The 16,023-nt window shown below is 46.9% G+C and overlaps 2 protein-coding genes across 2 annotated transcripts; both read left to right on the forward strand.

The window, feature by feature from the left end:
* Positions 1 to 1,751: 1,751 nt before the first annotated feature.
* On the forward strand, positions 1,752 to 5,811 carry LOC128713112 (metabotropic glutamate receptor 2-like). The gene is made up of 14 exons (XM_053807975.1): positions 1,752 to 2,084; positions 2,238 to 2,645; positions 2,709 to 2,879; positions 2,962 to 3,106; positions 3,259 to 3,510; positions 3,588 to 3,762; positions 3,832 to 4,088; positions 4,162 to 4,295; positions 4,366 to 4,556; positions 4,632 to 4,766; positions 4,838 to 5,000; positions 5,085 to 5,298; positions 5,379 to 5,530; positions 5,614 to 5,811. The coding sequence occupies exons 1-14, from the start codon at positions 1,752 to 1,754 to the stop codon at positions 5,809 to 5,811; spliced, it is 2,928 nt and encodes a 975-aa protein (XP_053663950.1).
* Positions 5,812 to 6,701: 890 nt separating this feature from the next.
* Positions 6,702 to 15,801, forward strand: LOC128713687 (small subunit processome component 20 homolog). The gene is made up of 5 exons (XM_053808551.1): positions 6,702 to 10,947; positions 11,026 to 13,870; positions 13,952 to 14,117; positions 14,213 to 15,214; positions 15,286 to 15,801. The coding sequence occupies exons 1-5, from the start codon at positions 6,702 to 6,704 to the stop codon at positions 15,799 to 15,801; spliced, it is 8,775 nt and encodes a 2,924-aa protein (XP_053664526.1).
* The last annotated feature ends 222 nt before the right edge of the window (positions 15,802 to 16,023 follow it).

A 16,023-nucleotide genomic window follows, 5' to 3' on the forward strand; every position in this document is an offset into this window, starting at 1 on the left:
AGATGCTTAACTGCTGCTTAGCAGAGATCGGTACTGGGGGCTGGGCAGCGGAAATACAGCGGTGGGTGTAGTGGTAGTCGCACGGAGGAGGGTGGTACAAAAACAGGAGGAACACTGTTTGGCGGAAGTGGCAAGTGAGAGAGTGAGCTGTTGCAAAAGGGGAGGGGGAGTACGGTTACTAATGGGCCCAAAAGCTTGCTCCGTGAGCGAACGACGTAGAACCGAACAGCGAACGAGAAGGATCGCCACCGTACCGAAATCCCGTCACACACAGGACATGCGCTCGACGGAACCTTTCGCGCGCTCGCGGCAATAAGCGAAGGTATCAACTGTGTAGTGTTGATGTTTCGAATCGAATGCATGCTACGAACACTTTACAACAAAACCGGTACACTTACACCGTCCGCTCGTGATTAGATTGCTGTGTGCACATGGGAAAGGATCACCTGATGATGTAGGCAATACGTGTGACAGGATTTTAAAGTTATATAGCAAGGCAATAGGAAGGAGGTGTGAGACTACCGGACCGTTAACAAACCATAAGCAATAGATGTACTCGGCAGTACGTGCAGAGCGAAATTGTGTACTATGTGTGGTCCACCGTTCGTTTTATCAGCAACCGCTCTCGCTCGTACCAAACCGAAGCCAGGACACCAGCTACGGCGCTTGCAGCGACGCTATGCAACTGATAACGCACCGTGTGTGATGTGTTTGCGCGCTCTCCCGAAAGCTCTCTCGTGCGCGTACACTCACTAGTGTCGGGGGTACGGCGATAAGGAAGCGCTATCCCTTTGGCATATGCTTATCACCAACACGTGCGTACCGCCGAACGAAGGGAGCGTTTTTTATCATCCTGTGTAAGTAGGGTCGAACCATTTTTATCGTAAAGCGTTTTGTGTCAGCAATTTTCGTCTTGCGTGTATGGCATTCGTGAAGGGGAGGAATGTGTATGATAAGAAGCGTATCCTTGTAACAATCTGCTAGTAGCAGTGCACAGTGAAACACTACCGCTGAGTGTGTGGCATGATAAGAACACATACCCCGATGTTTATTTTATCTATACGGTGCGTGTGTTGGTGCGTGCCGTATATACGGCTTATTTTGTAGCTTTCGTGCTGCGTCATGAACGATATGATATGATAGTATTGTTTACCACATCACAGTATGCGTAGGTGCGGAAAGCTCGCATCCCTTTACTATCTCGCAATCTTTTTTTTCTTCGACTAACCGCGCACACCACCACGTTTTCCGCCTCTATTCCCCCCTATTATTGTGCAGTATACAATGAAGAGCTTGCATCAGCTTTGGGTTCTTATCAAACACCACCGACACAGGCGTACGGATTGGGGGTTTTTTTTTTTTGTTGAGGAGTGAGATGTGTGAAAATCTCACCACTTGGTGCGGTGCTCTTGTTTGTGGGCATATCACCTAACTGTGATTACATATTGTTGTATCGTTTTTAAGCGTTACGATTTATCCATATGCTACCGTAGCAGTAAGATGCGCATTAGTACAAATAACCGAATGATTATCGAATATATTTAAAAGAAATATGCACATGCCAAAACAATGCAGCTTGCTTTTTATTATTTAAACATAACACTTTTTTTTCCTTCCGGCTAATTCAGTTCGCTCTGTAGTTTCCTAACGCTGTTTTTTTTTTTTAATATTCCTTTTTACAGACTTTCGTCGTAACCTGCTTCAGCTAAACGATGGCAATGTTTGGCAGAACAGCAATTAAAATGACCAACATGATGTGTCTCGTGGGCACGATTGTAATCATTTGCTTTATTGAGCTAATCGTATCGCGGGACGTGTACGATCACTACGAACACAGCCTACTACGGCGCAGTCACCGGGGCTTTAATCAGCAGCAACAGCAGGAGCAGCACCATCAGTACAACAACATTAACCATAACAGCAAGCACCATGGCAACAGCAATTACCATCAACCGTACTGCGGTCGGCAGGTGAAATTTTACGAAAAATCACACCACACCAAACATACCGCCCATCATCAGCCCCGCTTGGAAACGATCGCGATTAAGCACAAGCGCCACTATGCCAGCCAGCATCAGCGGAACGGCTCGTCCACCATCACCGGTAGCGCACACTATCCTTCCTGGATGGACGGCGCTCCCGGGGCCGAACACGAACAGACGCTCCTGATGCTGCAAGATGACGAGGAGCGGGGTGCGACCGCCGGGCTGAAGCAGCCCAAGCACGGCATCTCGGTGTGGCCCGTCAAGCGGGAAGCCGTGGTCGAGGGCGATCTAATACTTGGCGGGCTGATGATGGTACATTCGCGGGAAGATTCCGTCACGTGCGGACCGATCATGCCGCAGGGTGGCATACAGGCGCTGGAAACGATGCTCTACACGCTGGACAAGATAAACGAGCAGGGCCTGGTGCCGAACGTAACGATCGGCGCCCACATCCTGGACGACTGCGACAAGGATACGTATGGGTTGGAGATGGCGGTCGATTTTATCAAGGGTTCGATTAGCAATATAGATGATATAAACGATTACGATAACTGTAGCAAAGGGCACAAGAAGAAAATTATTTCCGGCGTTGTTGGGGCCGCATCGTCCGTAACATCAATACAGGTAGCGAATTTGCTGCGATTATTTAAAATACCTCAGGTAAGACGAGCTGCAATTACGCAGGAGAGCAAGCATATTAACGCGGCTGTTGTTTGGTTTTAGGTTTCCTTCTTTTCTACAAGCCCCGAGCTGAGCAATAAGCAACGATTCGAATATTTTTCCCGAACTATTCCATCGGATCATTATCAGGTGAAGGCAATAGTGGACATCGTCCAGAAGCTGGGCTGGAGCTACATTTCCATTATTTACGAGGAGAGTAACTATGGTATTAAGGTGCGGATGTGTTGCAGTGTGGTTTTGATTGTGTAATGAACAATGTTTTATTAACAAACGTTCCCTCTTCCACAAAAATCAGGCATTCGAAGAGTTAGACGATTTGCTATCTAAGCATAGCATTTGCATAGCCGTTAAGGAGAAACTAGTCAAAGATTCTGGCGTTGCTGAAACGATAGCGTATGATAACATAGTACTTAAACTGTTAACCAAGCCACGTGCTAAAGGTAGGTGAAGGTGTTCCGAATACAACACGAATATAAGTTATTCCGAACCAGTGACTGTTCTCAAAAGATTCATTAAGCACAACACTAGTTCCGACTGTTGACGCCACACTATAACGCTCCCTTTTGTTCTTGCGCCTAACATTCTACGCCAGGTGTTATTATATTTGGATCGGACCAAGAGGTGGCCGAAGTGATGAAGGCAGTCCGTCGGCAAAATGTTACAGGGGTATTTTCATGGATCGGGTCTGATGGTTGGAGCGCACGCAATTTGGTGTCGGATGGGAACGAGGCCGAGGTGGAAGGGACGCTGTCCGTACAGCCGCAGGCAAATCCAGTGATTGGGTTCGAAGACTATTTTCTCAACCTGACCGTTATTAATAATAAGCGTAATCCTTGGTTTGTAGGTAAGATGGACAACCAGTACGACAACATTTCCGGGCAAAAACGGCACACTAATTTCTGCACTTGTCTGTACTTGTAGAATTCTGGGAAAATAACTTCCAATGTAAATACCCCCATTCACCGTACACCCCGTACAATAAGGACTACAAGAATGTGTGCTCTACAACGGAGAAGCTCGCGAAAGGCGATTTAGACTTCGAAGATCAGTTGCAGTTTGTAAGCGATGCGGTGATGGCATTTGGTTACGCATTCAAGTACGTTTCTTTGTTTGTCAATTGTGTCGAATTGGTTACTTATTAACTTTAATCGTGTACCGAATGCAGAAACATGCACCAAGAACTGTGTAGAGGCAAACCGGGTCTTTGCGATGCGATGAACCCAACCAAGGGTTCGGAGCTGTTGAAGTATCTACGGAAGGCTGACTTTATCGGGCTTAGCGGCGATAGGTTCAACTTTGACGTGAATGGCGATGGACCGGCTCGTTACAACATTATCCACTTCAAGCAGGTAGCACCGGAACGGTACAAATGGATAAAGGTGGGCGAATACTACCAGGGTGAGCTACGCTTGAATATGCAAGGTACGGAACTGAAATCATCCTCCTGATGGACGCCAAGAAGTGAAGACTAATGTGACACGTTGCTCCTTCGTAGATATTCAATTCCGCACTAAAGATTCGATGCCACCGGAATCCGTATGCAGCAGACCGTGCGAACGGGGCCAGGCGAAAAAGTACGTCGAAGGTGAAGGATGCTGTTGGCATTGTTTTAACTGCACACAGTATCAGGTAACGTTGGCGGCAGCAAATGCAAAACTGGTAGAACAATGTCAGTACAATGTATTTTTACCAAAAATAGATACAAAGTCCAAACGATGAAACGCACTGCGTCAACTGTCCGAGGGGAACGCTACCAGACGTGTTTCATGAGGAGTGTCAGCAAATTCCGGAATCCTACCTACGGCCAGAATCATTCTTAGCTATAGGCGCAATGACGTTCAGTTCGTTCGGCATATTGATTACGTTTTTCGTGATCGGTGTATTTTTGAAGTATGCAACACCTTTCATAGTTATCTCTTTCCGCGATAATACTAATTCCATTTGCACTGAATTTCTATTTCGTAGACATAACGATACACCGATCGTTAGAGCATCCGGACGAGAGCTGAGCTATGTGCTGCTCAGTGGTATACTACTCTGCTTCGGTGTTACCTACACATTGGTCATCAAACCAAACGATATAGTGTGCGGAGTGCAAAGGTAAGGCTGCTGTGCGGTGTACAATCGGTAACAGAATCACGACCTGCGTTATCTTTCCCTATTTGCTGTAGATTTTGGTCCGGCTTTTCGTTCACCGTTGTCTATGCAGCGTTGCTAACCAAAACGAATCGTATTGCGCGCATCTTCAATGCGAGCACTAAATCAGCAAAACGTCCGTCTTTCATCAGTCCGCACTCTCAGCTGGTCATTTGCGGAATACTGGTATCCTTCCAGGTACATACGTAGTTCGTTGATAGAATTAGTATGTAGTTCGGCATATTTCTAAGCTCATCTTTGCTTTCGTTTTTTTATTTTTAGATTTTAATCAATGCAGTATGGATGATTGTGTCGCCCGCACACGCGATGCACTACTATCCTACGCGGGAAGATAACCTGCTGGTTTGCAACTCCTATACCGACGCATCCTACATGATTGCATTCTTTTATCCTATTTTTCTGATAGTCATTTGTACCGTATACGCCGTGCTGACACGGAAGACACCCGAAGCTTTTAACGAATCTAAGTATATTGGTGAGTGATTTTATTGCGCATCTCAAGCAACTGCATTAGTATCAGTATCATCACCATCTGTTTAATGTCTTTTTTCCAAGGTTTTACAATGTATACAACTTGCGTTATTTGGCTTGCATTTATACCACTGTACTTTGGTACGGCCAATAATGTTCAACTTAGAATATTTACAATGTCCATGACGATTAGCCTGTCGGCCACTGTGACGCTGGTATGCTTATTCTCACCAAAGGTACGTTCCGCATCGTCCTGCCTGTGACGTGGTGCTTTGTTTTATCTACTGAAACATCTTTCTTTTTGCTATCGCTTTTCCAGCTTTACATCATATTGATTCGTCCGGAACGAAACATACGACAAAGTATGATGCCCATCCGATATAGCACAATAAACAAAACGACCGGTTCGGCGCAATCATCCGTCATGGCGGCAGTCATCGTAACAGCGGCCACGTGCAACGAAAACGAAAAGGTCATCAAGAGCACATCGAACGAAAACATACCGGCCGCGTACTGATACACAAAAAAGGTGAAGCTTAAAAGAGTAGGCAACGCTTCAAAACCCATACAACACAACAGCTAAAAAAAACGCATCATGAGCTCCTATGGTGGCCGCTATTGAAGTTAGTTTTTAACGACCAATCAATTTGTGTGCGACGGTGGTACAGTTCGATTTTAATTTTTCTAGTCATGTTTGGAACTCAGTTCGCATTGCGTGTTAAATGAGAGCATTTACGAGACATTAGAAAGATGCTGGCAGAGAAATAATGGGAGAGTAAAAAAAAAACAAATATATATATATAGTATCCGTTCAAATTGTATTGCTTTTGTATTGGTTGCGCCGTGAGTATTATGTTAAAATTGTCATGTAAAATAGCCAACCTAGCTAGGAAGTTAACGATGGTGACGATCCAAAACTGGAGATTTCAACGTTGGAAGCAACGAACGGACAATGAAGCAACGCTTTTGCAAATGTGACAATTTGAAAAATGAAAGAGCGAACGTCACATGATCCAGTTGGAAATCCTAGATTTTAAACATTGTTTCTGGAACCAAATTCAGTGCAGCTCTTGTGGTAGTACAATTGCAGCCAGTACGAGAATTTGAACACTGTGAATTGACGATATTACAAATAATATTCATTCAAAAATTCGACTCATAAAACGGTAAGTAGATTTAAATATTTGAATTCCTACTGATGTGTGTAGTATTTTCATCGGACTGTCCATGTTTGAAAACAAACTTGTTCCACCTCACATCTATACACGTTGTGCGCGATGACAGTTCGTATCGCACTTTCTTTGCTATTGTTGTTTAGAATCAACCATGTGCGCGCTCGTACCCGGCTCCTTGTGAAAGTTTCAGTGCTTGGTGTTTTACTAGTGATCCGTTCAATTAGTGGCCACGATGAAAAATAAACCACAGAAGCATAAAGCTTCTAACGCGTTCCAATTTAAGTCGTTCCGGGAGCGTATTAATGAGATCGATGTGCGCCGTGGAGCACTGTATCGTGTGGAGACTGACTACGAGCTGCCGGAAACCGAGGACGGTACCTTCTTCCAGCAGTCACTGGTCAAGTGGTCCGTGCAAAACCTAACCGATGAGTACACGGCCTATCAGCGTGGCTTCAAGGAGACGGCCACGTTACCTCTGCTGCTGTTTCACAAGGAAACAATCGTTAACCATCTAACCAGCTGCTTGACCAAAGCAACCGATGATGCGTTGCAGCCGTTGCTGGAGCTGGTGGTGGCACTGGCTAAGGATATGCGGAAAGAATTTCGACCGTACTTTGCCGGTTTGTTCGAGGTGGTGGTACAATTTCTTTACTCGGACAGCGCGGATCGCGTTGAGTGGACGTTGCTGTGTTTAGCGCATTTGTTTAAAATTCTACGCAGCTTCCTGCGAAGTGATTTTTCGCTAACCTTTCACCAATTGCTACCATTGCTAGATGAAAAGAGCAGTCGACCGCATGCCATAGACTTTGCGACGGAATGTCTCGGTTACTTGGTGCGTGACCTCAAAGACAAGAGACCGTTCATAAGCTTGATGCTGAAGTGTCAAATGCAGAACGATGCGTACACGTTCGCGTGCGGAAGATTGCTGTTCGAGGTGTTGCACGGCGTGCAGGAGCAGTTCCACACGACGGCGAAACAAACGTTGCTACAGCTGTACAGCATCATGCAACAACTGGATGAAGCGGAAGCGGATCATTTGCAGGACATACTAACACAAACGGTAACTGATATTGTGGAACGGATCCAGCCGTCAGATATTCCTACCTTCTGGGAAACGATACGCGTTACCGTTGATGGATGCTTGACGACGGTTGATTCGCAACGGGAAAGTTCGACGGTGGAGATTGATGAGGATCGGACGGTGAAATATTTGACCCGTCTGTTGCAGCTGAGTGGGGTTGTTTTGGAACACAAATATGGCCTATTGCTCGGTGACGCACTGTCGATTACAGTATCACAGCTGATCCGTTTGCTGACTACTTTCTCTATGCCTTCTATTGAGTTTAAGGAAACGATCGTTAACCACATCATCATCATACTTCGATCGAGACACCTTCGCCTTACACAGCTAGAAGCGAGCCGGTTGACGATGAATGTGCTGCTACAGGATCACCGTCCGCTGTACGATCGCTTCATCGAAGCCACCGTACACTGCCCCATGTTTGAAGCTCTAATATGGCCCAATTTCGTTAAACGCCTTGAACAGGAACTGGATGATGCGAGAATGCACTTTTTGGCCGGATTGCTATTGAAAAAATCACCTCTCTGCGGTAACGGGCTGAACCAAGAAGATTGGAAACCATTTCCAGTAAATGTGGTCCCAAATGGGAGTCTGGAGAAGTACATGAAGCAACTACTGCTAAGCAGTACCGAACGCATGCCTGATTGCTGTGATCTCTACCTGAGCGCATTGATCGTTTTACCGCATTTGAGTAATTTTCGGGAGAAAGCAGCCGTTAATGGCGCTATACGCGATTTTATCAAATTCGCAGTAAAATCACTGCAAAATGGCACAATCGCCAAATCTAAGCAACCTGAGCTAGGTGAACAAATGGTAAAATTAATCGCCGTTGCTGTGGAAACGATTGTGCACCTGGAGGAAATGGATGGCAAAGCTTACTTCGATCTATTGGAATGTTTGCTCCCGGTTGTTACCGCGCACGAGTGCTTGCTGCTCAACAGTGTCCACCTACTTATCGTACACATTGCAAACCATCGCAAAAATGTAATTACTTTCGAGCGGTTTAAGCGTATCCAACGGTTCATAGATCCGCTTCTGTCATCGTACGACAGCACGGTGAGACGACTAGCTTGCGCCATTATGGCAATATTCGCCGAGCTTCCCGAGTTGGCCAGTGGTATGGGTTCACTTTACGGTACGCTGGCGCAAATCGAATGTATTGAACCGCTGATACATACCTACCGTGGGCAAGTGATGCTTTTTCAGAACCTGAACTTTGATGGCCAACTATGTCAACAGGTGGCCGATGTTGCACGTAACGAATGGACGGAAACGGTACTGCGCTACATGCTTTCGGTGTTTGCCATTAATTTCAAGCTGCTGTGGGAACCGGCCGGAACGGTCGTGCAAACGTATGCCGACAATATGGTGAAAAAGGATGAGGAGATCTTTTGGAACGTGTTTGACACGATGTTGACGATGGCGGAAGAGCAAAAGCCTCATGCAGATATGGAAGACACGGTTGCTTCATTGGATGACTTGAACGAAGATGAAGCCGTTAGTGATAGAACCGTAGCTGGTAACGAGGAAGATGGAGAACAGAAGGAGGAAGACGAGGAGAATGAGAAGTCCAAGGGATCATTGTTTCCCAAATTGTTGGAATATTTTCCAAAGACAGCAACCATTGACTACATGAACGTGCGTATTCAGCAACTTCGAATGCTGCACCGTTGTACTAACTTTTGCCGCTCAAAAGGTGACCGTATCGTGGAACGTTTCTTTGCCTTTCTAGAGCAGGACAAAACTACCACAAACCCAACCGATACAGAAGGGGCAGAAGATTCACCAATTTCAAGTACCATGGACAGAAAAATAAAGCGCAAAAGTAGCAAATCAGCTGGAGCCGGAACACATCAGGTGTTGCTTAGCTACCTCAGGATATGCACCGAGGTAAAGCCCAAAACGGTGCGCAAACATGCGGATCGATTATACGCCACGTACGAAACGCTTGTTAGCAGCCGCAACGAAGAAATACAACAGATTTCACTGAATGGTATATTTGCCCTCGGAGGATCACAGCTAACACCGTACAAAGATTTTATCAATCGTTTAACGAGCGATAAAACGCTCAAACAAGCGTTACTGTCCGTTTTCGTCCCCTCGGAAGATGACGATGAGGCAGCTGAAGATGGTGGTGGTGCCAGCGGACGGACAATGGTGGCCGAAGCACATCGCCCGAAAGTGTTGCAACTGGTGCTGAAAGTTTTGGATGGTAAAATTAAACAAAATCTAGGCGCCGGTGGTGCAGGTGGCCTGCATAAAGCTACCATGCTTACGTTTATTGGTCGTCTCCGGGTAGAAGAGCTAGAGTTGTTGCTGAATCGTTGGTTTGCGATTTATTTGCAGTTGCTGAAAGCCACCCCGGTGGAAACGGTACGTCACATTACGGATGCTTTGGACAATGGGATGGAAGTTGTGCCAGTACCGCCACCATTTAGGGTAAAAACGTTGCTTAACTTCTTGGCCGCATTGCAAACGGAAATTGCTCCACTGAAATCGGCTGAGTTTGCTGGCAAACTTATGCATTTAAAAATATGTTTCGACACACTACTGGTGCGGTTGGATCACTCGATATACCGAAAGTATAAAAATCAGGCACTGTTGGCGTTGGTGGACCTGTTCGATCAATATGACTCCAGCTATCAATGGACGGATGAAGAGCTGGATGCCATCATGCAGGTCCACGTCTGGCCACAGCTGGAGCAACTTCCAAGCGATAGTATTCATACGCCAACACCACTGCTCAAACTGCTGCTAACTTGGAGCCAAAGCGAACGGTTATATGTCCTGCTGGAGCGTCACAACGTCGTCGATGATATGGTAGCGAATGAAACGGAAGAATATCTTCCCACGACACCGCTCAATGCGATGATCAGCTTGTTGCGTGGCTCTCAAACGAGCGGATCAGTTTGTCAGCGAATTTTCACCGCACTCGCAGCCATGCTGGAGGGTGACGAACGCAACAAGTCGCAAACAAACGATGATGATCCAACCGAAGGGCGGGAAATAACTGCAACGGTGCAGTTAACCGGTCGTAGTCGGTTACTGATACCATACGTGAAAGATTTGCTCCAATACATACGGCAAGCGGTCAAGGGCAAGAAAATGATATCGAGCGATCTGCTGCTTATACTAACACGGTTAGCTGAATCGGGCATGATCGGCTGCGATCAAAAGGACGAAGCGCAGATCGAGAATGATCGTGTATCGTTACTGAATCTAATGTTCCCGATACTATCGCGAAAGTTGCATGAGATCGGTGGTGATGATCATCAGCAGGCGTGTGCGGATATAAGACGGATACACATTATTATTGCGCGGCTTTTAAACGACATTAACGATCCGCTACGATACCTAAAGCAACTGGCTTCATCGCTTCAGAATATAAAGGAGCGCGGTAAGTAGACAAACTCTTTAGCAGAGATGTACAATGATAAATTAGTAACGTAAACTCTTATAAAATGGTATATTGCAGGTGCACGTAAAATGTTGCTACAAATTTTCGAAAACCTTGCTCACCATTCGGCGGAAATGCAACTGATCAACTCGCTTATCCGTGACCTGAACGCGATGGACAAGCGTTGGGTAGAACAGCCGGATCATGTCACCCGTACGGCGGCATATAGATCGATCGATCGGCTACTTATCGCGGATGCTCCGGATGGTGCCCGAATGACCGGTAACGTTGCGATCGTGTTTCTCTCGCAAGCGTTCCACGTGCTACAGTATGAGAAGGATTTTGCGCCCCGTCAGAATGCCTCCGAGTACGTGTGCAAGGTAGTCCTGCATCTAGCATCGGTGAACGATTGGTGCGCCGAGTTACGCTACTGTCTGGAATGTATCGTTCTTCAGGGAATTGTCGATGGGTTTAAGGTGAAACGTACCGGCAGCGAACGGCGCAACGAGTCGATACAGCTGCTCGGTGAGCTAAGCCGAATCGTCGGAAAACCGGGCGTGACAACACACCCGGAATGTCGAGTGTTTGCCGAGCTGTGGCATTTTACGGCCCAGGGAGATGGTGCCGAGCGAGACTTCTTCGAGAATATCACACATCTGCAACCGTACAAACATCGAAAAGCGATGAAACGGCTTGCCGTTAAGCTAGCCGACATGGCCAGTGGAGAAGGCGAGAAGATTGATGTTGTTGGTGCCGGTGGTCCATCAGGACGTACCATTGTAAACTATCTGCTGCCAATAGTATCGCACTACATCTGCCACGATGAGTTCAAGATGCAAACGAACCTGGTGGATGAAGCCGGCAACTGTATCATCAATCTGTGCCGTCTGTTACCTTGGCGCGGCTACCACATGGTACTGCAGCTGTACTTGCGCAAGTTGAAATACTCCTGGGAGTATCAAAAACAGCTGCTACGCATTGTGATCGGCATAATGGATGCGTTTCATTTCGATCTATCAGCGGCAGTGTCTGCATCAGTGAACGAAGACAACAATCCATCCAAAGACGGTAACGCTTTGATGAACAAAAAGCTTACACTAAAAGACTCGTCGGATGAAACGGATGCCCCTAAGGAGGAAACCACCGCCATCACAGTAACTGCAGAAGAACGCGACGTACAAAGCAATGATAATGGAGGTGAAGAAAAGTGCGCAGAAAATGATCAGGAACAGAAGGAAGATGTGGACGAGGAGGAAAATATGGTCGTTGATGATGTGCCAATGGAACCAATAGCAAGCGATCCGGCCAATACATTGCATGTGGCACGTGAAATCGTGCACGATATATCGAGAACGATCATTCCGAACCTGCTGTCATCGTTTAACTTCGCCACCGAGTCACCCGTAACGGTTTCCAGCGGTGGTCAGATGGATAAGAAGGCACGCTTCGCAAAGCAACGGACAGAGATGCTGAAGCTCCCGATAGCGATCGCAATTGTGAAGCTATTCATGAAGCTACCGCGCAAAGAGATTGAGCTAAATCTGCCCAAACTGATCATAAAGGTAATAACGTTTCTGAAATCGCGCCTCAAGTTGGCCCGCGTGCAAGCGAGAAATACGCTCGCGCACATTACGCTCGAGCTAGGACCATCGTACATATCGTTCGTGCTGCAGAATCTGTTAGCTATGTTGACCCGGGGATTCCAGCGCCACGTGTTAACCTTCACCGTCCATACCATTATCGAACGCGCACAGAAACATCTCACCGGTGGTTCGGTACTGGAAAACATACTGCAAACCGTGCTGCACATCTGTACAGAAGATATATTCGGCCAGCTGATAGGGCTTATGAATGGAACGACCATCGAGATGGGTTCGTTGAAGAAAAATTCCATGCCGGAATCGAAATCGAGCCGCAAACCATATCAAACGCTGTACCTTCTTGCAAAGAATGTGCAGGAGCGCATGTTGGTCGATCTACTTACACCGTTTCGTGCGATCCTCAGCCGGTACCGCACGCATCAGACGGTGGCCAAGGTAAACGATGCACTGCACCAGCTAGCAGAGGGCTTGGTAGCGAACGAATCGATCAGTCCCGAATCATTGCTCGTGTTCGTATACGGTATGGTGACGGGGAAAATCTACACGCAGTGCGGAAGCAACGGAACAGATGACCAGGATCAGCCGCAAACGGACGCTGAGAAGAAACAAGCAACGAAGAAGCTGTTAGGCAACGTACCCAAACCGGGCAGTATTTATATCATTCCCGAGGAACCGAAACGGTATGGTTCCGCTGCGGGCACTGCAACATTGGATCACATACTTGCCAAAACCGAAGGAAATGATCCCGCATTTCTCGAGTGCGGACTGGAGATACTGCTAAGCTTCATTCGACGCAAGCAGCTTGGCGCTCGGATTGATTCGGACCAGGAATCACTTGTCCCGCAGCTTATCGATCCGATCGTACCAACGTTGATAGAATCGCTCGACTCGAAGCATTCGAAAATTATTTGCCATTCAATCAATTGCTTCAGCGCGCTGTGGAGCACACAATGGCCGTTGAAAAGTTTCCAGCAACGCGAAACAATAGAAATGATCGTGAAGTCGATCTTTACCATACTGCATCGTTACAACACGGTCGCGCTCGATATTAACAATCCCAACTTTGGTATGGTTCGAGCCAGTTTTAGGGCCATCGTTGCCGTGCTGAAGCATGGCAAAGAATCGTACACATTCTCGACGGAACAGTTGCGCCTGTTGGTGATGTACATTGAACAGGATTTAGCGGTTGGCGGTGGCCGGCAAACGACCGCATTTATACTGTTGCGATCGCTGCTTGCGCGGCGCTTCGCGTTCGCTGAACTTCACACGCTCATGAAGAAGGTGTTTGACATTTGCGTGCGTTCGGAAAGTGAGAGTGTTCGGTAAGTACATCAGAATGTGGATATAGGAGTACGTTAGCACATAGAATGATGCGCATTTTTCTTTTACATTTTCCGATACAGGGCGGAATGTCGACAAAATATAGTGGAGTACATTATGAACTTTCCGGCGAGCAAAAGGGTATCCAAACATTTGTGGTTTTTTGCCACCCAGCTGCAGTATGCAGTATCATCCGGTCGAGAATCTGCCTGTTTGCTACTGAAAATTTTATTCCAGAAGCTTCCAAAGGTAAGGCTGTGTTGTGGTTAAGACAAAACATGGCAAGGAGCACTATGATTATTATCTAACATATGTTTTCTGTAATCATTCTCTTTTTGTGCTAGGCAACTGTAGTGGAAAATCATGTGTCCATCTTTCTTGTGCTAGGCGTCCAATTGGTCAATGATGATGCGATCGAAATCCGTACGCTTGCAGCCGATTGCATCGAAACACTGCTCAAGCGTCTCGATACCAAGGATAAAGTTGCATTGGTAGAACTCCTTCAGGAGATGCTTTGTGGCACGTCGCTCAAGCATGGCGAACTCGCCACACAGCTCTTGCTGCGTATTATTCGTAGTGAACCTACGGTACCTTTTATCTGTAGCTGGTTGGACACTTTGCTACCAACGTTGCTGGAAAATTTGGTCCCAGTAACCAGCGGTGCAACAGCAACGAGTGCTGAGGGGAAATTTGTTAAACCACTAGCAACGATCACGACCCTTCTAAGCACTGATCCGTGGGTCGACCATTTGATCATACAGACGTTGAACGTGTTTGAAGCGTTATTGCAGCTGTATCCTGCTATCCTCACTACTGCGAAGCACAACGATACCGTCGATTCGTTAGCGTATACCGCACAATCCTTACTAAACAGTGGTCACCAGTGGGTGCGTATCGGTGCCCTCAAGCTGCTGCATCAAATCATGAACGAGCTTGATTTTGACGCCATCCACGAGCGTATCCGATGCGTAAGGGAGCATCGAAAAACGAAACAGGAGGATGAGGTTGAAGGGATGGAACTAGACGCCGATCAGGAGATCGAAGGCGCGGCTGCAACGTCCACTGGGAAACAATTCTTTTACCTAAACCCACTGCGTGACTGTAAAACTCTAACGCTCGATCTCTGTGCTCAGCTGACACCGAATAGCGCGATGGTGAACGAGCATGATGACGAGGCAGCCGCCCTCGTTACGCAGCTGCTGTTCCTGATAGCGAACGTGTTGCGCGCCGTACCGCTGGAAAATGAACAAATGTCAACGAAAAAGATTAACCTGTACTGGCTGGTGCGCAGGGTACGCTATATTATGCAGAATGAAATTGTAAAAACACCGCACATATTCACGCTGGTAGGTATTGCGTAACTAATGCCGCTATGCATCGATTTAAAAACTTTGCGTTTCTTGATCCTTTTGTCTAGCGGAAACACGCCTTACACTGGATAGTATCGGTGGTAGCAATCGTAGAGCAGGATACGCTGGAACAGTTGGCACCTTCACTGCTAATACCGGCCGTTCGTGAACTCACCGCGCAAGACATTGCTGGCACTCGCGCCGCTAACGATCCGTTAAAGGTTACCCTCCGTAAGGTGGCGTCAAAGGTGGGCAAGGAAATATGCTCACGGCTCGGTACGGAGCAGTACGACAAGATCCGAAACGCGATCGAGACATCGTTACGTCGCAAGCGTGCGGGTCGTCGGGTAACGCTGGCACAGGAGAAGATAAATCAACCGATCCTGGCAGCACGTCGAAAAGATGCAAAAAAGACACGCACCAAGGAGGCAAGAAAGCGAAAGATGCAAAGCCGCGATGATCCGTGGGATTTGGACGCACCGAGCAGAGGCGGTGTAATTCCGGGTATGAAACGTCGTGCCAAGTCAGCAACACGGGCAGTTCCGAAAAAGAGGCGAAATATGGAAGCAATGTTCAGAGATTGAACTGAACAGCTCGTCGCCAAAAAAAAATCATTCGCGGAATATATGTTTAGCTATGAATCAATCAATAAAATGAACATCTGAAGTCATACATCGTTAATACGATATTGTCGTAAGGTTATTTACCGACTGGTACATGCACAAGTACATCCTACACAAGAAACCTCATTTGCTTTAATGCAAAAAAGGACTGGAGGGACTGGAGGGACACAACCATGAAAATCC

The sequence above is a fragment of the Anopheles marshallii genome, chromosome 3, assembly GCF_943734725.1.
Source record: "Anopheles marshallii chromosome 3, idAnoMarsDA_429_01, whole genome shotgun sequence".
Classification (NCBI taxonomy): Eukaryota; Metazoa; Arthropoda; class Insecta; order Diptera; family Culicidae; genus Anopheles; species Anopheles marshallii.